This window comes from Bombus affinis, chromosome 13 (genome assembly GCF_024516045.1).
Source record: "Bombus affinis isolate iyBomAffi1 chromosome 13, iyBomAffi1.2, whole genome shotgun sequence".
Taxonomy (NCBI): Eukaryota; Metazoa; Arthropoda; class Insecta; order Hymenoptera; family Apidae; genus Bombus; species Bombus affinis.
In genome coordinates, this window is record NC_066356.1 from 5,517,762 (window position 1) to 5,542,205 (window position 24,444).

Below are 24,444 nucleotides of genomic sequence, written 5' to 3' on the forward strand. Positions count from 1 at the left end.
TTAAAATTAACCGTGTTCGAGTTTTATAAAAAATTTATAAATGTAAAACTTGGTATAAATTTTACAAATCGATATTGAGTATTTTTCAATTATTCTTTTATAACAAAAGAAAAAAATATTGTGAAAATTCTACCATCAAAATTGGATAGAAATGAAAAAACTCCATTTGTGATTTCTCAATATGGTTACACAAGAAACGAAAATCGCCTTCAAAGTAATTCTTTCCATCTCAAGCAAATTTTACCTGTAACATTATTAAAAATTTAAGACGAGTGGTTTAAGAAAGCTGAAATGTAAATTTACTACAAAATTTAATATAAAGATAATGCTTTTATTAATTGTTTATATTACTAGGTAGTGTACACTCTAGTATGGTTATTTTTTACAAGTTATTATTTTTGGGGTGCACAAGAAGTAACTGTAACAACTCCGATTGATGAATCTGGTTGGGTACCAGATGGAGCATTTGCATCTGAAATTATGCAAACTGGAACACAGCCTGAAGAGCAAAGCGCTTAATGTTATTAAACTTGCATAAAGAAATTAACTGTGATAAATTTTAATTATCTGTTTCTGATACAATAAATGGTGTCAAATAAATGTGAACAATTGAGTAACAATGTTTATTTACAACTAAGTATGGAACTGATGAGGAACTCTAGTTATCATAAACATAAACATAGTTTATTCATTCTTTTAGAAAATGAAACTTCAATGACATTTGCAAAAATATTCATCTACAATAATTAGACTATTTTCAATAATAACTCTATACATACATACGTATCATGCTCTGATCATAGTAAACTATCTACAGAGCTAAGAAGTTACTATCACAAATTCTTCATATAAATTTAAAATAGATATTAAATTAAAATGTATATGTTTGTTTAAATTTATATCTTTTTAGTAAGTTACCCATGTAAGTAACTTGATATAAATAGATTTCTGTCAGTTTTCACAAACAGATAAGTAATATACATTTTTAAAAAATCAATTATTAGATTTAGAGAATAAAATTAAACGTAATTATGATTTTATTGTTTTGCTTTCTGGAGCGTCATCGTTTGAATCTTTGGTAGCCTCCTGATCATTTTGCAATTGTGCTTGCCACATGGAATGGTACTTTCCATTATAAGAAATCAATTCTTCATGTTTGCCTCTCTCTACGATTTCTCCGTCTTGCAAAACAAGAATTTGGTCGGCATGTATTATCGTAGATAATCTGTGTGCTATGATGATAGTTGTTCGATTAGCACAAACTTTGTTTAACGCTGCTTGAATGTTACGTTCTGTTTGCGTATCAAGTGCACTTGTTGCTTCATCTAAAAGTACGATCGCTGGTTCTTTCAGTATCGTACGTGCGATAGCAACGCGTTGTTTTTCTCCGCCACTTAAACGGAGACCTCTTTCACCAACCTATGCATAAACCAAATAAAATAAGTATGATGAGACATTAACAAATTAAGAATAATTTTATTACCAAACTCATACCTGTGTATCGTAACCATTTGGAAATGAAAGAATTCTTTCATGAATGTCGGCGTTTCGAGCTGCTGATATTATATCCGCATCTATAGCTTCAATATGTCCATACTGAATATTGTACTTTATGGTATTATTAAACAATACTGTATCTTGAGGTACAACACCTATAGCTCGTCTCACGGAATCCTGAGTGACGGTTTTAATATTTTGACCATCAATCAAAATTGCACCCTGTTCCACATCATAAAATCTGAATAATAGTCGTATAATAGTAGATTTTCCTGCTCCAGATGGCCCAACCAATGCAACAGTCTTTCCTGCTGGGACGACGAAGCTAACATTTTTTAATATAACTTTTTCAGGTGTGTAACTAAATGTCACATTCAAAAATTCTAGTAAGCCACGTTTTACTATTAATGGACCAGCACCTGGAGCATCAATAATTTCTTGATCTTCTCTCAGAAGATCAAACATATTTTCCATGTCAACAAAATTTTTTTGTATTGCGCTGTATTTAAAATAAATAAATATAATTATTTTAAAATAGGTAATATAATTTGACGCTTAAGTAATACTGACATAAATACTGACCGATAATATGTTCCAAACCAATTTAGTGGCACGTAAAGCTGAGTGATATAACTCGCAAATAAAACATAGTCACCAATGGTTAAACCTTGTTTGGTTATAACCTATAATCATAAGTTATATGTTTGTTACTTGTTATATGTTTGTTTACTTGTTAAATATTTAAATTTGAAACAATTGGCATAACTTTTTGTACTAACCATATGTAAGCAAAGTAAAGAACCAGCAAGTAAACCGCTGCAAACAATTATATTTTGTAAAGTATTTAAAATATTTAATGTTATCATTGATTTCCATTCTGCAGCTTGGAATTCCAATATTGCTTTTCTATAACTATCGACTTCATATGATTCTGCCCCATAATATTTAACAGTTTCAAAATTAAGTAAACTGTCTACACTTCGTGCTTTTTGAGCATTATCTGCTAAGTTCATGCGTCTCTGGAACTTAGTACGCCATTCAGTAACCAAAATTGTAGCAACTAATGTACAAAAATATTGAAATTTAATAAAAATTCTGTGATTTTAATAATGGATACAGAAATGTTAAAGATATAATATTTACCTATATAAAGGCTCATGGTCAGAAATACAATTAAACCAAACCACTTGTTGTAAGCAACAACAAAGAATGCAATAGCTACAATGATATCAACAATTGTTGGAACAATTGAAAACAAGATGTAATTGAGAAGATTGTTTACAGAGTCTGTCCCGCGATCCATAACTCTTAAGACCTCTCCAGTTTTTCTTCCTAGATGCCAACGTAAACTTAAGCTGTGTAAGTGTCTAAAAAAATATTTAAATATAAAGATTAAACATGAAAGTATAAAAGATTCTACAAAAAAAGATTATTTACCTAAACAATTCTACTTCAATTTCTCGAGTTGTGTACTGTTGTATACGAATCCACAGAAATGACCTAAGATTATTTAGTAACCCCATACCACCTGTGCCGCCACCTTGTAAGAATTTGAATGCTACATATATTAATATAAGATCCCACCTGTTATGAAAGTTAAACATTTTATGAAATATACCTATTTATTTATTTTTGTAAGATCTTAATGAAAACTTTGTATACCTAAATAATACAGGAATGTCGGTGACACTATCCACAATTTTTTTATTATAAATTGGGACATATAAGTTTATTAAACGTCCCAATATAAGTAGTCCAAAACAAAAAGTAACACGGAGTTGGAGCATGAAAGATTTTGGCCATAAGAATGGTGCCAAAATTTTTATCTTATACCATGCATTCTTCCACGTAGAACTGGTATCCTCGGGTCTCTGAAAATAGTGTCAAAACTATATTATCATGAAACACAAAATTTAATAAATAATTAATGTTTAACAGATAACTATTTATATATTGATATAACAAATTTCATTTGCTTTATATATTCAAACCTTTTATTTAATCCAATAGCGATTACAAAACCTTTTTTCAATTAAATTCAAATTATCCACTAAGAATATATTTCAATGACTTACACCTTGATAATATCTTGACCGTGGAGCTGGATCATTATTTAAAGTATGATATTCAGAATCTGTATTGCCAGTTATTCCTGGAGCTTTGAGACCTAGAGCAAAGATAATAAGGTTGCTAACATAACGTAGAATGAACAGTGCCATCTCAATCTGGTCTGTTAATCTGTAAATAGCACACACATACATAAGAATCATCTCACCAGATATAATAAACAAATATAGATAGATCCTTAATCATGTGAGTATTTAGAAAGCTTATTGCTCTAAAACTTACGTGTTTAAATGAAACCACCATTCAACTTTACCAATATTAACAAAAACAACATTTTCTGCAACAAATGCTAAAGTCCAAAAGCCCAATAATACAAGTCCATGTCCTTGTGGTGGCACACTTGGTAACAGTTTATGTCTTTCTACCTTTAGTATGTATATTGAATATGGATACACAATTATTGTTAATACTGTTGTGAGAATCTAAAAATTAGAATTCATTATATTCTATAATTAAAGAATATTATTAAGAATAAAAATTGAACATAATCCGTTACCATGTAACCATATATTTTATTGTCATTCAAAACTGTTCCTTGTAGAATTATTCTTACTACACTAAGTATTGGAACAAAATAAAGGAAGAATTTTTGAATATTGTACAATTTATTTCTAGGTAATAAAGTTGCAGCAGTTTCTGTCCCATATTTCTGATACATCCAAAGTTGAATTGTACCAAAAATTAATAAATACGAAGAAATAATTGCAATACTGATAGTGTCCATGAAGCATTTAGACATTCCATGGTCCACCCAAATATCGGAAAAGGTAATATTTGGAGGACAGTAAGTCATCGTAGTATTCATCTTTGACTCTTTCAAACTTAAATTTGCCACTCTTCTAGAAGGTCATAAAAGTAATCCTTTAACGGTAATGTTTGTTATTATATTACAAGTGTACACTATTAATCAGCGTATTATTTAATTCATTCACAATTATTTTAATTCATTGTAACTTCTAATTTATTGATAACATCTGAAAAAGTATATAAGATACATTATATGTATATTGAAAACTTATATTTAGATAAAATACTGTATCATAATGAGATTATATAAGTTTTATTATGTTTAGAGTTAAAAAATTCTGAATATCGCTAGATACTCAAATGCCACATAAAATTCATATATTTTTATATAGTTTTACACATTAACATCGACATTAACTAAAATATATCATAATCAAAAATATCATACTTATAAACATAAGATAAATCATAACATCATATTTTTATAATATAAATTAATTTCATATTACATCATTTCGCATTAACGAATAATTACAAAAAAAGGTGTAACAGTAAACAATTTTTTCTAAAAATTTATGATGTCATTCTATTTCAATGTAAAACGTGAAATGATTAAACTATTTACCTTTTTTTTCTAAACACATTTGCTGTGTCACGATAAACCTGTAATCGAATTAATGTTTTGTAAGACTGAAGATGCAAATATTTTTGTAAAACGACCTAACCTAATATATATAGTCGTAGAGTTTAATGAATCCACTTACAATAATATTATTATATGAGGATAAGACATTGATTTCAAGAAGTAAGAAATCTTTTTATAGACATTTACAAACTATTTTCTCTAAATTAAAGAAATTTACATTATATCCGACGTTAGAGCAGAGAAATTTACATTATATCCGACGTTAGAGCACTTCTACATGTTACTTCAATCTAATGTATATATGTATATTTAAAAGCACATGATATGACTAAGTAGTAATGTCTATACCTCGTGGGTCTATAATATGTAACTACGTTTTTATAAGAAAATTTTGAAATTACGAGGTGTTTTTTATTACTTTTGCCATATTGTATGCACATTTTTTAACCAACCTGCTATACAGTTTGTAATGACTTACATAAAGTATATTTTTAGGACGATACTAACCTAAAAGTTATATGAACATAACCTAAAACAAATATACATACAACAATTTTTATTAACTAAAATTTGACAGAAATTTATTTCGTTTATACTAATTAGTCATGGCTAAGGGACATAAACATTTGAAACGCCTAAAGTCTGAAAAAGCGAAGGTAAAACTGAAAGCAAAGAAAACGAAACATTTACCAAAAGGATTAAATGTCACAGATCCTTCATTTAAAGTTAAAAAGATAGTTATACGAGAACAGTTGAAACAGCATGATGAGACGGACATACTTAGCAAGAGGAAGCTTAATATTAAGGTATTACTCTGTATTTATAATTCTATATTAAGATTCAAAATAAGAATATTATTTTTAGGAGTTATTGTCACGTTTACAACATCATAATTCAACAGTTCGACAAAATGCTGTAAAAGAATTAAAAGAAATTTTGTCAGAACATTCTTTGAAATTATTAAGTTCACAATTTGGACCACTTTTGCAAGGTATTTGTGCGTTGTCCCTTGATAAAGAGAGAGATATTAGACGTAACTCTTTGAAAGTTTTGAGTCTAATCCTTGGACCAGTTTCTAATGATCAACTTAATCCATATTGTGATGTATTGATTTCCTATTTGAGATGCGCTATGACACATATTGATCCTCATATCAAAGAAGATGCCTTACTTTTCTTGGATGTACTTGTACAAAACTGTAGCAATATACTAGCAAGAAACAGTTACAAAGTATTGCCAAATTTTTTAGATATGATTTCCAGATTGCATACAGAAATGAAACCTGGAAGACAATTAGTAACAACCTTAAATTCTAAAAATACTAATGTTAAATGGAGGATAAAAGTATTAGAAAGACTTGCTACTATGTTTAGTTCTATTGTTACCTTCTTTAAATCACAACAGATTATCAGTTCAGGTGAAAATGCAAAAGTTATAACTGTGAATAAAAATACTAGATATATTCCTATTTATACAAATATAAATTCTCGGAATTGTGAAGTTGATTTTGAAAGAATTGACAATGAAGGAAGAAATAACAGTAATAATACTTTAGATGCAGATGAACTTATGAGTTATATAGAATTACTCATGCCACTTATATTTGACAGCTGGATTGAAGTATGTCCAGATGAGAAAAATATTGACTACTCTGCACTTTTGATTTCTACAGAAGCATTGGAATTATTAAAAAGTATTGTAGAAATAATACAATTAATAATTGAATGTATAGATATATTATATACAGAATGTGATGTAAATATGAAATTTTGGTTCAAAAGTAATTTCCAGGATTCTTACACAAAGAATTTCGTTTCAAAATTTCCATACAATAAATTAGGTGCTACAGGATGTTTCCTTCCTTCAATAAGAAATAGAAAACGTCAACAAGATTTTGCTATAGATAATTCATATGACATTTGTTTAGGATATAACTTAGCAATTTGTCAAATTTATGTATGGTTTACATCGATACAAAGTGATGATAAAATGATGTCTAAATTAATGAAAAATTATTGCACATCTGTAATTAAGTATTTAAATGGTATAGTAGAAAATATTTCTAGCGTTTTCAATTAAGTTGATAAAACATATGTTAATGTCTTTTTCGTTAATAGGGAAACTTGAAATCTGGTCTGACATAAATAATACTGTATTACCACAACTGACTAAGCTTCTGAGAACATTATTTTTAAAAGCAAGTAAAGTTTGGTACAAAAATTCCCTTGATTTAAGTGAAACTTTACAATCAGTTGTAAATGCATGTTGTAATCAGTCAAAAAGGGAGATGCAGTTACAATTATTTTCTGTGATTAGCGAGATAATGTTAGATCATACTTTACATGAATTGCACAGGTAAATAATTCTACAATCTCTTCTAAACTTGTCCCTAATGTTCTTGCAATAATGTCTAATTTATTATAGGGAAAGTGCATTTAAAGAATTTATCTCAACTTTGCCAAATCTCTTGTTAAAGTCAAAAATACATGAAAATACAATACAAATAATAAATAAAATTGTGCTCCGTTATAGAGATTGGATTCAAAAAGAACTTGTGGCAAATTACAAAGACATTATAGGTAAATATACTTAAAAATATTATATTTATCATTGCATATACGTTTACGAACAATGGCATTATTATTCGTATTACAGAAAATGCTAAAAAGATTGAAATTATCGGATCCGAAGACAACAAACAGTCTCGTCTTATGATATGTAATTTGTTTTACTTCTTAGATACCCAGATTTTCTACTAAGCAAAATAAATATATATTTTACATACATTTTTGTTACAAATTCCTACGAAAACTGTATTTTTCATGTTTTAAATAAATTACTAATAAATTACTATTAAAATTTTAAAAATATTATTCGACATTGAAACATTATTAGTAATATGCAATCATTAATTTTATTAAATTATTGATAATTACTTGATAGTTATTACAAACACTATACATGTACAACAATTACAAGCATTATCTTGAAAATGTTTGTACCGTTTTACAGCACCACTCTTAAAGTTTAGAAAATACTTCGTAATACCTAGGTACATATATTAGTACTGAAAATTGTAAAATCGGGTAAAGTATTTTCAAGGTACGACTTAAACTCTAGTTACCATATTTGTATTTTGTGGTGATTCATCATCAACGAATGAGTAGTTATCAAATGCGTGTAATCCATCATTGTTTTTAGACTCTATTGTCCTATTGTTTTGTAAATTCGTTTTAGTCTCATTATTATAAGATTTCTCCTCTGGATACGTTACGTTAACGATATTTTCTACGCTCGGAGTTAATGGTAACGTTGGTAATTCTTTACTGAGCGTTGGCCAACTTAAGTTGTTCTTTAGCTCGTGTTCTACTCTCAAATATTGCTTCTTAGATTTCTCAGGTTTGTAAAATTTCGATTTGGATTTTTTCTCAATTAAATACTCTATAACAAACGTTTCAACGAAGAAACAAACTACAAAGTTCGCAAAAGCGAGTGCTAAAATAATAATCCTCCAGTCGTACACTGGAGGCAAGAGTAGTTGAAGCATATTTACTATCCAATTTGCTGGATAAACCGTGATATAAGCGCAAACGATGGTCAATAATATTATGGAAGATATAAATGCAATATTCGTGTAAATGGCTTTTCGATATGGCTTCCCACGTGAAAATATTATAGCCATTGTTATATACTGGAACATAGAAACGCAATAAACGGAATAATTCTCATAACACATATATCCAGTGTCATTGTTGTAAGTGAATGGTGTAAACCATGGAAAAGTGCGAACCGCATGATAAGCGATAGCTTGAAAAATTGTCATTATTAACATATGTACAGACAAAGAGAAGATCGACGTGAAACTTAGCAAACTAGTCATAGGAGGTTTTTTTACTAACTGCTTTTCGTACGCTCGAGTTTTTCCGAAAAATGAAGCAAAGTTAACGATAAGACAGATATCGATGAACAGAAATTCCAAATCTGTCAGATCCGAGTCGATCGAGTAGAGAATAATAACAGATAAAAATTCTGTCAATGAATAGGTGACCATAAATTTGAAAATTCCAAATGACGTAACTAGTGCAGCACGACCTTCCTTTATCACCTTTGGTACGCAGGTTATATCCGGTACTTTGGATGTGAAGGGGCTCGCAACGCTAAAAATGATATTTCGCTGAATGTTACTACACAAATATTCAGAATAATTCTAGAAATTTAAGCTAACTCTGCTTGTAAATAGAAAGTTGTTTCGTGTCTTCAAGTGCATAATTAAAAAATAAACTGAGAGCAAGCGTTGGCTAAATTTTTAGAATCATTATATAACATAAAAAATATATACATAAATCATGTATGATAAACTTGTCGCATATGAAAGTTAAATCGCCAGTGGTTGTTATGTAAAAAAATTATGTAATTCTTTAGCATTGAGATATTACCTAGATTCTGCTTCGGATAAGGATATGCCTGCGTGTGCAGCTCTCAGAGCACCGCAATCATTAGCACCATCTCCACACATAGCTAGGATGATTGTAAAACATTTTGAAATGGCTATTGTACAGGATAATGAAATTAATGTACGGTAAATGTTAAATGGTGATGCATACCCACATAATAACCAAGTTGCATTAATTCCAACACTAATTGTTGCTTCTGATCGCTGGTCATCCGGGCAAATATTGCACCACGGACGCAAATTTTTGCTATGATATCTGGATAATGCTCACGCAATAATTGCCATGATTGGCCTGTTAATGCGAATCGATAATTAGTGTTGCCTATATTTCGTTCTATATCTTTCAATTCCAGTATGTTAAGGTTTTTATTATGAAGATTCTGAAAAAATTAAATAGCCAGCTGTTCTCTTCAATTTTTCTGCATATCAACTTTAAAAATTTCCATTGGAATTTAAGGAATTTACCAATTTTGAAGACATTTCTTGAGCATTGAAATAAATCTCAGGCTGTGATTTATTTTCTTCCATAACTACCGTCACATCTATCACAGATTCTTGCGGCGACAAAATGCCGCATTCTTTTGCAACGCTCACTGCAGTCTGAATGTTATCCCCTGTGAATGTGAAAAGTGAGTGAGTCATTTTGCTATCCAACAACTAATACTAATATGTTGAAATGTCATCGCACGGAAATTGCTAAACTCTAATTACCCGTAATCATTAAAACATGTATGTTAGCTGTTCTTAGCTCTTTGATCACTGGTATAGTTGGTGCCTTCAACCTGTTTTCCATAATAACTAAACCTAGGAATTCAAGGTTCTGTTCGACCGCATCTCGAGGTAATTTCATTATCTGTGCAGGATATAGGAAATTTAATCGAAAATCTAATTGAATATAGAAAATTGGAAGTTTATAAAAAGAAATATCAAGTTGATTATTTTTACCTTATTACTATTTTCGAGTAATTTCGTTTGCCCCATAGCTATCACTCGATAACCCTGTTCTGTATAACGTTTTAAACAGATCATTATATCTTTCGGTATGGTTTCGGGTTTGCTTAAACTAAGTATCATTTCGGGTGATCCTTTTGTGTAAACTTTGTACGTATCGGAACCCAGTACGCGTACTATCACAGACATTCGTTGAAGAGAGCTCGAGAATTGATATTGTTGCACTATTCCAATTTCCGATATTTCATTCATATTTTGCGTGAAACTATTGTTTTTTGGCGGTTTCACAATTGTTGGTGCTACGAGATCATATTTATTTGAATGTTCGTTATTGAACTCTTCTAATATCCATCCGGTACTTTCGAACATCTAAAGCAATAATTAATCTAAATCAATAATTAATCAATCCTTTTTTCAATGATACTTCGATTCAAGGATGATTTCTATATAATTGTAATTTATTATAGTAGATTACCTTAACGTCTAAAGGATCCCCGCAGAGTGTGCCATTTATTAATGTTAAGCTATGACAAGTTAACATTCCCTCAAAAAGAAGATGATTGTTTAATTTGGGAATAGATCTTTCTGCTTCACCGAGAACACCATTCGTGCAAGGCACAATACCCCACATATCTAAACCATCTTCTGTTAAAGTACCAGTCTGTACATAGAAATATACAAAAGATAATTAATTAATATTATATAATATTCTCAGATTTAAATTATATAAGTTATGCAGACTACATTCTTCTAACCTTATCGAAACAGATGCAATTTATACTGCCAGATACGTTAATAACTCTATTACTAATACAGTATATTTGTGCTCGTTTCAATCGTACTTGAGCGTATAGCTTTCCTACGGTCATTGCTGCAGGTAATGCTGGTGGAATTACTATTGTTATTATATCTAAAGCTTTTATCACTATATCTCCCGCTGTGATTCCTCTGGAAACCTGGAGAAAAGAATATTTGTGCAATACTTTATTCAAGAAATGCATTAAGCGTTTATTCTTGGAAATGAAAATATAAAATGTACCTTGGTTACAATAGTGTAAATGAAACCGCATGTTGCGATGAGTGCTAGTATGCCAATAAACTTGTAAGAATCTTGATCGAACTTAAAATCTGCAGGGGGTGGGTACAAGATAGCAGCGACCAAAGAACCTTTATTCGTATGGAATCCTGTTCGAATAACTCGAGCTAGAACTGGTCGGTCGTTGTAACTTCTAATGACGAATGCGAAAAATAGTTTACAATTTATAACGTATGCAGCAATTATGCACAGTTCGAACAAGGTATTACCTTGTTTGGATAATAGTGGTGCCGCTATACATCGTATGATGAGAGCATTCTTTAGAATCGTACAAAACGTGACGCGATGGTAGTGGGGTTTTCGTTACGGGTACAGATTCTCCTAAAATTTTATTCAGTAAGTGAAAACTAATTAATGCAGTAATCAACAAGAGTATTCGAACACTTGTATAAACTCTTTAGGAATGTTATTATCAGTGTTAATACGAAAAATTTTAAAAACTACAATGAGACTATCATGGTTGTATTGATAAAATTTGAAACAAATGTGTATTTAATACAAGTTTTATATAAGTTTTATATAATAGAAATAATATGTAAATAAAAATGTTTTAGGCAGATGTTCAAAAAATTTCGCGAAACATTTACAATTAGTTACAATTAGTTTATGACTAATCATACCAGTCAGCATCGATTCGTTTAAAATGCATTGTCCTGTTAAAAGTACCGCATCGCAAACGACAGTGGCCTGATGCTTGGGTAATTCTATGATATCACCTGGTACTAAATCACTGCTTGGTATATTTTCTGTCACTTTAGAGTTCCTGTACACGCGAACTGTTTCCGTGGATGTGACTGTACCGTGAAGATTGATTTGATTCTGCAAAACGTTTCTCGTTTCAACATGAATATAGGATTTAAAGAGGTCTATGGAAAATTTACATTCACGCTTTGGGCTTTAGACATTTATAAATGGACTCTGGATTGCTGTAAAATTTCTAAGAAGAAATTACCTTACATACACTGTTCCAGTACATATTATAGAATAAATATAGCGAGGTTGTAAGAACTAGGAAACAAATAACTAGGAAAGGCCTTCAGTTTAATTATTCAGGAACAGACCTGAACTAGTCTTTTTTGCGCATTAGCCTAATCTAGATTAGTAAAATATGACGTTATAAAAATTAGATTTTTGATGAAGCTAATAAGCATTTCGGTTAACTTTACTCTAAAATAAAATTCTTTTACTACGTTTTACTTAAATAATGCCCGTTTTAGAACGCAATAAGGTTTTAGAATAGCGTTTTTACCTTACGAGTTTGTATTATAGAGCTGATAATTCCAAACAATGACATACATATGATTGCTGCGGTATAGTATAAATAGCCTTCTGCAAACCACACACACAGAGTAAATACTTGAAAAATGTAAAATGGATTCAAGACTTCTAACAATAGTAATACGCCTATATTTTGCACAGGAACGCCGATTTCATTGCTTCCGTATACGATCCGTCTATAAAGTGAGAAGAGATATCAGAATAATAATCATTAATTTCGAATAATACTCTGAGTGTTAAATAAAAAATGAATGTAATGAATTAAATATGTATAACGTAATACGGCGTTTTACTTGTTAGAGTAATTGCTTAATTATTCCGAATCTCTTAAAATCATGATGTGAATGCATAAATTATCACTTATTAGATTACTTTATCACTACCTAAGGCATTGTTCTTCCTTAGAGAGTCCATGATTATTATTAAGATTAAGATCCGAACACAGCGTGTACTTGTCTAGGCCTACCAATCTAGAAAATGTATTTTGTGTAACGTCCCAGATGTAACATTGTTTTTTGCACCAGAAAGCTTTGACCTCGTACATTTCACACTGTGTGCCATTCTCTAAATTAATCTTCAACTTTTTACACCTGATTTTCTCGACGAACTCCTTGTCATTACTACCCAAATCTCTGAATAAATCTTGGGTACTAATAAAAAAGAAAATCTATTTGAATCTGTGAAGATTATATTGACAGGAAGTTCAGAACTGAACCAACCTGATATTCTTCGCCGAGATAGTCTTCACATTCTTCACGAAATATGATTTATATTTTCCTTGATAGTTATCCTAGATACGAAATTATATCCATAACTATTAATTAAATAATTTATGTTAATCCGAAAGATTAGTTTCTTCGTGGATATTTTAAATAAATATGTTTTGAAGGATGAAATGGTCGAAATATTGAATATTCGATACGATTGATATTTATATTTTTAAAAATTGATAAAAAGTTTCTAATGACGCATAATTCAAAATTCTTACAGTTATAAGCAATTTCGTGGCACAACTCAAAGAACACTTGTTGTGAGTAGCATAGAGATGTAATTGGGGATACCAGTGGAACAAGAGTCTGATCCACCCGATGGTTAATACGTAAGAAATATAAGTCAGGATACTTTTTGATCTGCTCTTTTCGAATCCATAAACACGCTAAAAGTAATATATCAAGTTTAATCAAGATATCTGTGAAATTGTACTATAGAATAAATTATTGTAGATATTCACCATGTCTTCATCCTGACCAGTATGAATCTTCTGCCACTGCACTCTCGATGTTTGGTCATCCTTTATCCCTAAAGAAAGAAAATCATAAAAATACAAAGATTTCGCTTTTATTTTAAATGTTAAACTGTAAAATATTTTTCAACATTCGATATACATAATGTGTATTAATGAGAGAAATTTTTCGAATAAAACTTTGCTATTATATGTTTTGTAGAAGATTACGTAACAAATAACTTTCATTTGAGACATTTTTCTTTTATATTTTTACTTCCGCAAATATCCAAGGTGACAACTTTTATTGAACCACCTTATGCATGTGTACGGATACTTCAGTGAAAGTATCAAAGTACCAAAGTTTTTACTTCTGATAATTATACACTATGAAACATTAATGACCTACATGGTATGGAACGTATCAAACATGTAACTAAGTCGTGCAGTTTATCGATACGTATCATTTTTGATATAATTTCTTTTGTTCAGGCAATAATAATCGAATCGATATTAATTAATAGCAAGTTATTCTTAGTTGTAAAAATGTCAGTCTTTTCTTTTTTTTTCAGATTTAATGGTAGAACTCGAGTGCAGATTTCTGACGTCTTACGTTATCGTTGCGATGAATCAAAGCTGTTCGCGCGAATCACTCGAAGGAAACGTTTTCCCGTTAGAAACGATAATTCCTTGGCAAACACTATCCGGTTATGTCGCGATAGTGTTCGCTCGTTATCAGGTCATCAGACGTGATTTCATCTTAGATAAAAAAATACGTATTTATAAGGGTTCTGCGGAAATTTGTCATTAGCGATAACTGAGGAACGTGCAGCAGCGAATCTTCTTATCGCTCGCAAATAAAAATTCTTTAGTTATACATATTTGAAGGTTCGCGAATCTCGGTTGTTGACGTTATTGTCAGTTCGAAAGATTAACGAACACGTGGATTGATGTCGTTTACAAACAATTGCTTATTCTATTAACGTATCATTGTTTTATTTACTTTTTTATTTTATCATTAAAATAATATTTTATTTGCTTCAATATCTTCTTCCGTTTCAGGATGTATTTGCAGTAACTAAGTTGTGGATGTTTATGAAATATGCAAATTTACTTTTTCATGAACACAGAAGTGAAAGAAGTGAAATCTACGCAGAAATTTGTTTCATCCGCTAAATATCATAACCAGTAGTATACTCCGAATATTGTATATATTCTTGAGTAATAAATCCTTGAATTTCCCACAGATACATAAGTAAATCTGCAATCTATATAGTTTAATTTCTTCTTTATTTAAGAAAATATGTAGACCTCTAAATTCATGGCGGTATCATAGAGATTTTTGTCATAACTATTTTCGAAAAGAATATCTTGAATTTGGCCTTTCCATCGAGTATTTATACGTGAGAAGACTAAAAAATCAATAGCAGCAGAAATATAATCAGAAAATGTTTTGGAATATATGTCATACGTGACTCACCATTGGATGTTGTCATAACTTTATACTTTTGCTGCTGATGGTCCTTTCGAGTCCTCAAGTTCTTTCCTTGAACTTGAGACGCCGTCAAATACGGATTTCCGCTTGTACAAGTCGCAGCTAGAATAAAATGTAAAATTTTCACATAAATGAAGAAAACTTTCTATTGGATAATTTTAGAAAATCAATGATCCTTCACTTATAAATAAATGATCAGACTCAAAAGGGATGAAAAGATCGTGTTTAAATCCATTGTAAATGAAGAACAGGTGACCATATTCCTTGCGAGGAATTAAACGGCGTACGGAAGGAATACTAATGCGGCTATTTCGTGAAAGAAGACACTGCCAGAACAGACGTCAAATAGGTAGTTCGACACTGAACATGATTACAGTGACCGTGCACTTGAATTACGACATAATAAGTTGTTGGCGAGTCAAGTGGCGAAATTACAGCCAGCCACGTGTTCTGACTAATCTATGCAATCTTATTCAAGTTTTCGATCAAGTAGAACCAAATGCAAGTGGAACAACAAGACAATTGATGTTCACCTATGTACACCGGTGAACAGATCAATTAAACTATTCTACCTTTTAGACAGTACTTTTCTATTGTTAGCAAGACAGTTTCTTTCTTCATACTGCCTTTATCGTTATTTTTAACACTGAGTCGACAAATTAAAAAACGTATAACATCATACTGCAAGGATAAATATGTTCCTGCGAAAAGTACACTCCACGCATAAATCATTCTAATACAACGATAATTCGATTTTGGGTACCATAGAATTTCTAAATAATCTTCAAAGAGTCTATGTCATAAAGACGAATGATCCATCCTTTACTAAATTATTGTACAATTATCTGTAATTAAAGGAAAAAGAATTGAGATATTCATTCAAAGGATTAATTGACTATGAATGAGTAATGTTAACAAAAAATTTCGATAGCTATTTTTGAAGCAACTTTTATGCGCAGAACTGTTCTTTAAAGACTTATCCTTTATCTGATTGACATTTATCTTAAAAGAACAAGAAGCATATAAACGATCTAATCTGGCTTTTACTGCATAAATTGAAGTCCTTAGCATGTACAGTCTCGCCACCTTTCATTTCCTCATTTCTGATTTGAGATCCTCGTAGACCTTGCAGAAATCTTTTTTTTTTGTCCAACTCCTTCGATCAATGACGACATAGACGTGTTCGTAGTTCATATTTTCGTATCAAAGCTTCGTATAGTGTAAAACAAATTTCACAATCAGTAATATCAAACGGAGTTGTGGACATTTTTTCAACAACTGTTCAAGGTTCGATTGTATCGGAAATCAAATTGCGATAGATCGGAAAGCTGCATCATGGACATATATCTTTTCTCTGTGATATCATTCTAGCGTGAACCGGTTGAAGAATAAGATAAAATAGGATTGAAAGCACGTGCCCTGTTATTTCATTGTTATTTTACAATAATCATGCTCGCTAAAGTATTCCTAGATGATTGGTTCTTTTATTTACCATCTGTTACACACGCGTTCATAGTATGCTATTCATTCATTGCAGAAAAAGATTCCAAGGTGTAAGCTGTCGCAATATCTTCCGCTTGAATTGTCATTTTTAATATAAAATGACGGTTAATAACGATAATTTGTTTGTGTATTCTAACGTCACTCAGATCTTGATATAATTGAGAAATAATTACGATGCTGACTTATACGTGAACGCATTTTTATTTGATGGAATTCTACGTACGCTAATAGCTCTAATTAACGCGATATACTTTATCTGACTTCGTAGTAAAAGTTGTATAGAACGATAAACATTGCTTTTAAATCACAATTCGTGTTACTTCTGTATCAGAGATTTCCAAGTTTCTATCAACGGATTAAAACTTCATAAAAGAATAGCAGAAAATATCTGCAACATATTTCGGACGTATTAAAATTTACTATAACAAAGGTAATACATTTGATGATAATTTCAAGAACTTCTTCTAATATAGAACAATATATTGCCGACATTTTGTCAGATAAAAGATACTGTTAATATATTGACTTAGAAAAAGACAAAAGAACGCAAAGCTTATATGTAATAGAACATTTGATTGATTCTTCGAAAAAAAAAGACAATTTATACATTTGAATACGGTATGTAAGTACTTTCTTCAACATTCTATTGTAGTGCTTAAGTGTATTATAGTTAAATAATTTCAACATTTAATTAGAAGAAACCCAATAATTTATCGACTTTATTTTTCCATCTTATAAAGAAGTTATAAAAAAAATTAATTTACTCATCACTCTGAATGAAATTTATGTTAGGGCACAATGTTAACAAATGAGTGTAAAGATAATAATTTGTTTTTTATTTATGTATGTTGAAGTACATTCTAGCGATAACAGAAGTCATACGTTTAGACCTAATTTATCAATAATCAACACATAAATTCCAAGATAAAGGAGACATAGTAGTATTGTGGAAATATGATATTTGTATCGCTATTACTCCATTCTATTATGTATAAACATTATCGGCTTCATGCAATACCCATTTTATTGCGAAATGTGTGTCACGAAAGGCTTTTATGTGAACGGTGTTATTTACCATGTCATTAGAAATGCAACTCGCGCTTCTATACTTTTAGGTACAAGTCATTGCATAACGCAATACTCGCAACTTTAGTAACTTGTTCTTTCGCAAAGATCAGTGATCTGTGAATGAGAAATGGAAAAGAGAAACAAAAGTAACGCAAAAATTGATGTCTCATAGAAAAATTCGCGATTGCGTGTATCGTTTATAAAAAGCTACTTTGACTTTTCATTCGTGCTGATCTAAATGTTCGAACTCTACTGATTGATGAATTAAACTGTTACTTTCACTATGGTTGCTTGTTTCCGGTTCATTTTTATCAATGACTAGAATAAATCGGTGAATGTATCGTTACATTATTTGTAACAATCGGGAATTATATTTTGATAGTAAAATTAATCAAGATTCTATAAAACAAAAACAAATGAAAGATTAGTTTGTGAAATGTGATGGTACAATTAAGTGGCTGACGATAAATAAATAGATACTAAAAAATATTTTTACTTACTGATTTGCTTACCGAAATAAGTACAAAATTATGTGCAGTTTACGTTATAAAGAGTACGAGAAATAGTCTTCTATTCTTCATTTATTATCGAAGAAAGCAATTATCGTAACATAAGTTGATAAATAATATTGCAAATTTTATGTTGTTTATGCTATAGTGAATACACCCTAGAATGAGTGCTGAAAACGTATGAAACATTTATAGTGGCTACAAAAAGAATTTGTACATATTCTTATTTTGCAATGAAGCATATTACCATTAGCATCTACACATTCTATATTCATAGTATTAATTTTTTGTAGTCGCATGAAAGTACTATTACAGGATACGAAATTTATCATACTTGAATCTAATTAATCAATATGTGAGTATTATAACAAATGCAATAGTGTGTAAATAGCTTTTATAGCTGTTGTATAAATAGAAGAAACATACTCGAATTTTTAATAATCCTTCCTTTGGTCTGATTCCTTTATTTTCACGGGGACGTAGTCCAAGGCTTGTGCACGAGTACGTGCATTCCCAACGAACTTTTAATCGAGCAATTTTCACTGCTACTATATCTTCACAAGAAACGCGAAAGATTTACAAGTAAAGTCCTTGGCTGTAACCTTTTTCTCGCTTCTGTGTTCAATATTACCGATATTAAATAGTAAGCTCACTATGATTAGGACTTATCGATGCATGTGATAAAGACCGAGGAAAATTTTACTTCTTTACTTCAAGGATCATTAAAAGGAAATATCGAAGTCAAAATCAACAATGATATATATCGAATCGTGTATGGTATCAATATATCGAATTCTAGCAGCAAGTGTCACAAGGCCAACGTTTTAATGGTGATCGAATCAAAAATTGATAATGCACACTCTACGAAGACCGATCGGGAATATCAAACGTTTCGTTAAAATGGTTTCGTGATAGTACAGAGAAATTCTAGATAGATTCAATCAATCGAAGCGACCTATCATTTCAACGAATGCACCACTACCTGTTTCGCGCCACGCACCCGGCTATACTGTGCCATTCTGTACCTCTCCTGTAACTCTGGTGTACGAATTTATCCCCTCTCGGTCTAGCTATCGACGATCGCTCACTTTTCTCGCGGCAGAACTTACCAATAGATCGCACACCGATACATATTTAACTCTTTTTCCTGTGGCGACACGTGACTTACGTCAAATCGACGAACTAATTCCGCAAATGGGAGCAGGTGAAAACACGATTATTTGAACAAATCAAGAGCACGTACAGTAACTTACGAAAGTATTCGAACACTTGTAGAAATCTTCTACCACTATATTCTGTGTGTTATACGAAATATCTTGAAATATCAGTAACAGTGTAATGAGACCGGTTATCACGGTTATATTGGTACAACTTGAAATAAATCTGAAAATGTACAAGGAAGCTACAACGTATTTAGTACGTATTATGTAGAAATCGCAAAAGTATTTAGATTAGTATTAATAGAAATTTGTTTTATCTAGTAAATATCATAATAAATACTCCTTCAAAAATACACCTAAATACACCTTCAAATTTCCTATAAATACAGTGGCTACTAAAAATATTTACACATAATCGTATTCATTACAACATTTATGTAGTGATTAACTAGGTCCAAGTATATTAAATAGCGTGTCATTTACTAATATTTTCATTGCGATTACAAAAATTTGATACTACGAAAATGAAATATAGAATCTGATAAAAAATGGCTTGATTGAAAAATAAGGCTATATGCAAATATTTTTTTGTGGCCACTATCTATAAAAATCTACAATTTACTAATAGGCCTAAATATCCAGTACGATCATCTTTAACACTTATTACATATTTTAAATGGCTATTTATGTTTTATATTAATATTTTATTAAATATATGCTTGTAGTAACTATTTTATAACTTCTATATATATTTTCAGGTCAGTTTCAGATTTAACAAATATAATGAAGACAATCATGTCTCATTAGAGCAATAACGAAATTTTGAAGTGTTTTATATAACACCTATAAGGTATACATAAAAATTTTCTATAGTAAGTGTACAAATATTTTCGTCAGTTTTAATTTTATTTGGATTTTGCTGATATCACTTCACTGACGTCAATAAGTCTGCGAGATGAAAATTCATTCATTCGATCGTTTCATGCATCATACAGCACACGCGATACTGTTCGATAAAGAAATACCTTTCATTTACATATATACGGAAGCATGGCAATGATATTTTATTAATACACTACTTATTGATTTTACTGATACATTGTATATTTCATTGACATAATTTGTTATCTTGTAATATCTTGTAATCTCGCGATAAAAAAAGATAAGAATAATAATCGAAATTTACATAACATTAATTAAAATTAATTGTTGGTATAAATCATATATTGTTATTTCAGAAATATAAGAGAGATAAAAGCTATTTACTTATAAAAAGCATAAAATAGTTCTTAAACTATTTACCTCATTATTATACAGAATTATATATTTTATCAAAATAATTTGTTGCTTCATAATGAGAGGAAAAAATAATGTAATAGAAGAAAGTTATATGTGATTAATTAGAAAAGAGAGAAAAATCGTTGATGTAAATTATATACTGGTGAAGAACTTGTATTTAGAGATTATTATTTATTTTCTAGTTTCACAACGTTCCACGTAAAAGATGAATTACGATAGCAACTGCAAATTACGAGTAGCTGAAATGCATTGACAAGTACTCAGAGAAGCAAGTTAACATCTATTCGTTAATGAAAATTTCGCATAGTTGTTCATATACGATAAGATCATTTCGCGTTTTTCAACAACAGAGGTAATGCATTTAGCTTATTGTGAAACCTGTTTTTTTCTTTTATTCTGTGAAACATTTTATTTTGTCTCAACAAAAATAAATGTCAATCGACGATGTTGAAAGATGATTTGTTAGATTAAACATGTAATTGATTTAGTGCTTAATCACTTAAATCACTTTGCGTTATTCTGAGATCCGATTTTATCTTAAAGTAGCTTTTATATAATTGCGTTGATATAATTATATAATTTATAACATTATTTTACCTCAACACATATTTGATATAAGTTCTTTTTAATATTTTTTTATTTCCATCATTTTCTATACTGCAATATATTGTTTTACGTCTTTCCTCGTGCATTATTATTTAGGACACACATTTATTTCTTACAGACAAGACAGCAACGCGCGATTTGAAGGCCTAATTCTATTTTGGCACTTAAATATCCAAGCTTATCTTTTAATATCCACAAAATCTTCCTTGTCAACTACAACTCAAAATACTTTTCAAACTGATATATTTTTGCTCGTAATTGCGGCTTTTCGAATATTAATGGCGATTTAATAATGATAAGGGATTGTCAATGTGGATTAGTTTTGCACGTGATGGCAATTAACACAAAACGCTCAAATAATAATAATAATAAGAACAGATACTAAGAGTGTTTATTGCAAAATTTTAAATTGACGCAAATTTGAACGCTCAAAAATTTTGTGTAAACTTGGTCTAGACAAAAAAGGAGCCTATCTAATAGATTTAAAATATTTCGGGTTTTACTTCTTTATATGAACGTCGAATTTTAGTTTCTATTATTTGGCGAATAAACAGGCCGAATGTATAATATGTAAATAACCATATATTTTCCATTTAGAAATGGGTGTAATAAAATAGAGCAAGCATACAGTCTGAGATATATTTATCAGACAGCGATATTTCAGATAAAAGGATATACGAATAATATCACGAAAATGCCTGATGATAACATTGTTACGTGTCGCGCTCATCAGCAAAGACATCCTCAACATGATCGCTTATCTCGAGACACACAGTCTAACATGAGCCACTGTCATTTGCGGTAACCTTACCGGTTGTTGATTTTAATTTCGAAAATTATTGATCATAATATGTTATTCTACGACATCCATGTTATTATATCATGTCGTAAAATCTTGCCTGAACTAATGGCCAATAATTCTTGAAAATCAAAAAATAAAAGAAGGATAAATATTTATTTATTGCTATTTCATTAATTCTTACGATTAATAGATAATATAATGGCACTAAAGATGTAATTACTTCATAGGTTAATGAACTTAAAATAGCGAAGAATCATAATTTATGAAACTAATAATTCCTATAAAGTTAATTTTTTCTGCTTTTAGATAAAAAATGAGGATGGGAGCAATATTTTTGAAGTATAGGGTTTGAATTATATAATGTTCAATATAATATAAAAATAAAACTTTTAATCAATCAAATGAAGGCATTTATAAAGATCACAATCAATCGAGAGGAGATTACGATAGTGCTCCGATCTTAAACGTTTTCTAAACAAAAATAAATATTTTTTGACGAATGCGTCATCGTAATATCTGCATTGCATATCCCTATAAGATTACTGTCTCGTTTGCACCTTAATCAGTCAAGCTTATCGAATGTCTCTTTAAATTTATATATGGCGCAATTTATATTTGCAGGTACAACAAAACAGTGAACTAAATGAGCTTGAATCAATAATAAAGCACATCTGCACATACTTTAGACATTTGTTTTATTAGAACAAATATAAGGTTCATTACATTACAGAAGAATCGCCAAAGAAGAGTTACCAAAGAGGATGAAGTGGAAGGACAGAAGAATATTAGCAAGATTCAGATGTGGAAACGAGACCAAAGCAAGGGAATACTGGAAAGAAGAGGGAAAAAAAAGATGCAGACTATATAAAAGGAAAGAAGAAGACCTGAGACATGTAATAGAAGAATGTGAAATAACGGGAGAACCAAAGGACATAGAAAAAACACTAAATGAGACTGGAGAAGGATTAACAGAACTAAAAGCAATAATAAAGAAGAGAAGGGCAATACAAGACGGGGAAGAACGACAAGAAGGAAGTATAGCAAGGAGGCAAAAGTCCAAAGTTGCAATAGTTCTTTAGTCATTAGTTTTTAGTTTTTAGAGATAGAATAATTAAGGCAGTGCAATGTAATAGAGTGGATAAGAGGGGAGGTAGATATATAAGAAGCGAAATAGGTACAAGAGATGTAAAACCGAAAGTTCGTCCAAGGCACGAACTAAGCAATAATAAATAGTAAAATAATAAATATAAGGTTCATAAATTACCACATTGAAAACATTCTTGAAAATCATCAGTATATGTCTGGAAAATTACAAATTATTCTCTAATTACAAAACGCTGCAAAAAAAACTCTGACTGTAATTTCAAATTCTTATGATTCTATTTGAAATCTTACGTAAGTACATAATTATATGGAATTTTTTGCCACACTGAGGACGAGATTAGAAATCGAACTTCGTTTAACATAAAATTTATCGATGGAATGGAATATGAATTATTGGAAAATCTACCTACAAAAAAACACTTTTCAGATCAGTTATAAGATTAAAAATTTGTATTTCTTTAGAAATTTTTAAATCAATCATGAAAAAAGGAAGTGAAAAAGTAATTTATCATAGTTCAAAGTACAATGAATAGAAATTAGTTCTGAAATCATTATTTCCACTCTTCGCGTCGATGATGTTTGTTGCCTTCTTATCATAAGATCAGATATCTGCATTACTTTCCGGTTTAACTAGCGGATCGTGTAATCACAAATTAATTTTCGTTTACGTGTTTTTACCCGCATGCTCATATGTTGTATGATTTTATTGTAACGCAGGTATCTGCCTCACGAAACTAATACGAGTAAATTGCACTTCATAATCACACGATCGTACGCCTAGATGCCTACCATCGGATAATCAGGGCATATCAAGGTTGATCCAATAGATCCCCATTGGCGTACATGCGGGTTGTATTATAAAGATCTCACTTATGAAGATT

General features: G+C 30.4%; 3 protein-coding genes and 2 long non-coding RNA genes across 12 annotated transcripts; 3 read left to right on the plus strand and 2 right to left on the minus strand.

Moving 5' to 3' along the window:
• The first annotated feature begins 71 nt into the window (after positions 1–71).
• LOC126923055 (uncharacterized) lies at positions 72–609 on the plus strand. The gene is made up of 2 exons (XR_007713040.1): positions 72–214; positions 355–609. It is a non-coding gene; the product is annotated as an uncharacterized LOC126923055 (long non-coding RNA).
• Positions 311–5,263, minus strand: LOC126923027 (ATP-binding cassette sub-family B member 6). Its single transcript, XM_050736017.1, has 12 exons — positions 5,136–5,263; positions 4,997–5,034; positions 4,121–4,598; positions 3,847–4,046; positions 3,573–3,735; positions 3,160–3,368; positions 2,935–3,081; positions 2,641–2,864; positions 2,277–2,557; positions 2,080–2,180; positions 1,495–1,996; positions 311–1,419 (listed from the first exon to the last, which is right to left on the minus strand). Exons 3-12 carry the CDS (start codon positions 4,427–4,429, stop codon positions 1,030–1,032), a joined length of 2,526 nt encoding a protein of 841 aa, XP_050591974.1. The 5' UTR covers positions 4,430–4,598; positions 4,997–5,034; positions 5,136–5,263; the 3' UTR covers positions 311–1,029.
• Positions 5,264–5,284: 21 nt separating this feature from the next.
• Positions 5,285–7,887, plus strand: LOC126923034 (testis-expressed protein 10). Of its 3 annotated transcripts, none has more exons than XM_050736034.1 (6): positions 5,285–5,421; positions 5,513–5,823; positions 5,882–7,061; positions 7,135–7,372; positions 7,442–7,596; positions 7,673–7,887. In XM_050736034.1, exons 2-6 carry the CDS (start codon positions 5,623–5,625, stop codon positions 7,774–7,776), a joined length of 1,878 nt encoding a protein of 625 aa, XP_050591991.1. In that variant the 5' UTR covers positions 5,285–5,421; positions 5,513–5,622; the 3' UTR covers positions 7,777–7,887. The 3 variants fall into 3 exon arrangements, with proteins under 3 accessions (XP_050591991.1, XP_050591990.1, XP_050591989.1); XM_050736033.1 differs by having other exon boundaries at positions 5,291–5,447; XM_050736032.1 differs by having other exon boundaries at positions 5,291–5,823.
• On the minus strand, positions 7,602–19,620 carry LOC126923023 (polyamine-transporting ATPase 13A3-like). Of its 2 annotated transcripts, none has more exons than XM_050736011.1 (18): positions 19,019–19,620; positions 15,498–15,614; positions 14,027–14,094; positions 13,784–13,951; positions 13,515–13,585; positions 13,179–13,445; positions 12,767–12,971; positions 12,138–12,336; positions 11,727–11,838; positions 11,461–11,650; positions 11,177–11,377; positions 10,897–11,082; positions 10,416–10,790; positions 10,182–10,323; positions 9,936–10,084; positions 9,622–9,850; positions 9,454–9,535; positions 7,602–9,174 (listed from the first exon to the last, which is right to left on the minus strand). In XM_050736011.1, the coding sequence occupies exons 2-18, from the start codon at positions 15,511–15,513 to the stop codon at positions 8,127–8,129; spliced, it is 3,708 nt and encodes a 1,235-aa protein (XP_050591968.1). In that variant the 5' UTR covers positions 15,514–15,614; positions 19,019–19,620; the 3' UTR covers positions 7,602–8,126. The 2 variants fall into 2 exon arrangements, with proteins under 2 accessions (XP_050591968.1, XP_050591969.1); XM_050736012.1 differs by lacking the exon at positions 19,019–19,620 and adding an exon at positions 15,694–15,853.
• Positions 19,619–23,439, plus strand: LOC126923054 (uncharacterized). Of its 5 annotated transcripts, none has more exons than XR_007713037.1 (4): positions 19,619–20,008; positions 20,511–20,624; positions 20,991–21,403; positions 23,081–23,439. It is a non-coding gene; the product is annotated as an uncharacterized LOC126923054 (long non-coding RNA). The 5 variants fall into 5 exon arrangements; XR_007713035.1 differs by having other exon boundaries at positions 21,234–21,403; XR_007713039.1 differs by having other exon boundaries at positions 20,511–20,602.
• The last annotated feature ends 1,005 nt before the right edge of the window (positions 23,440–24,444 follow it).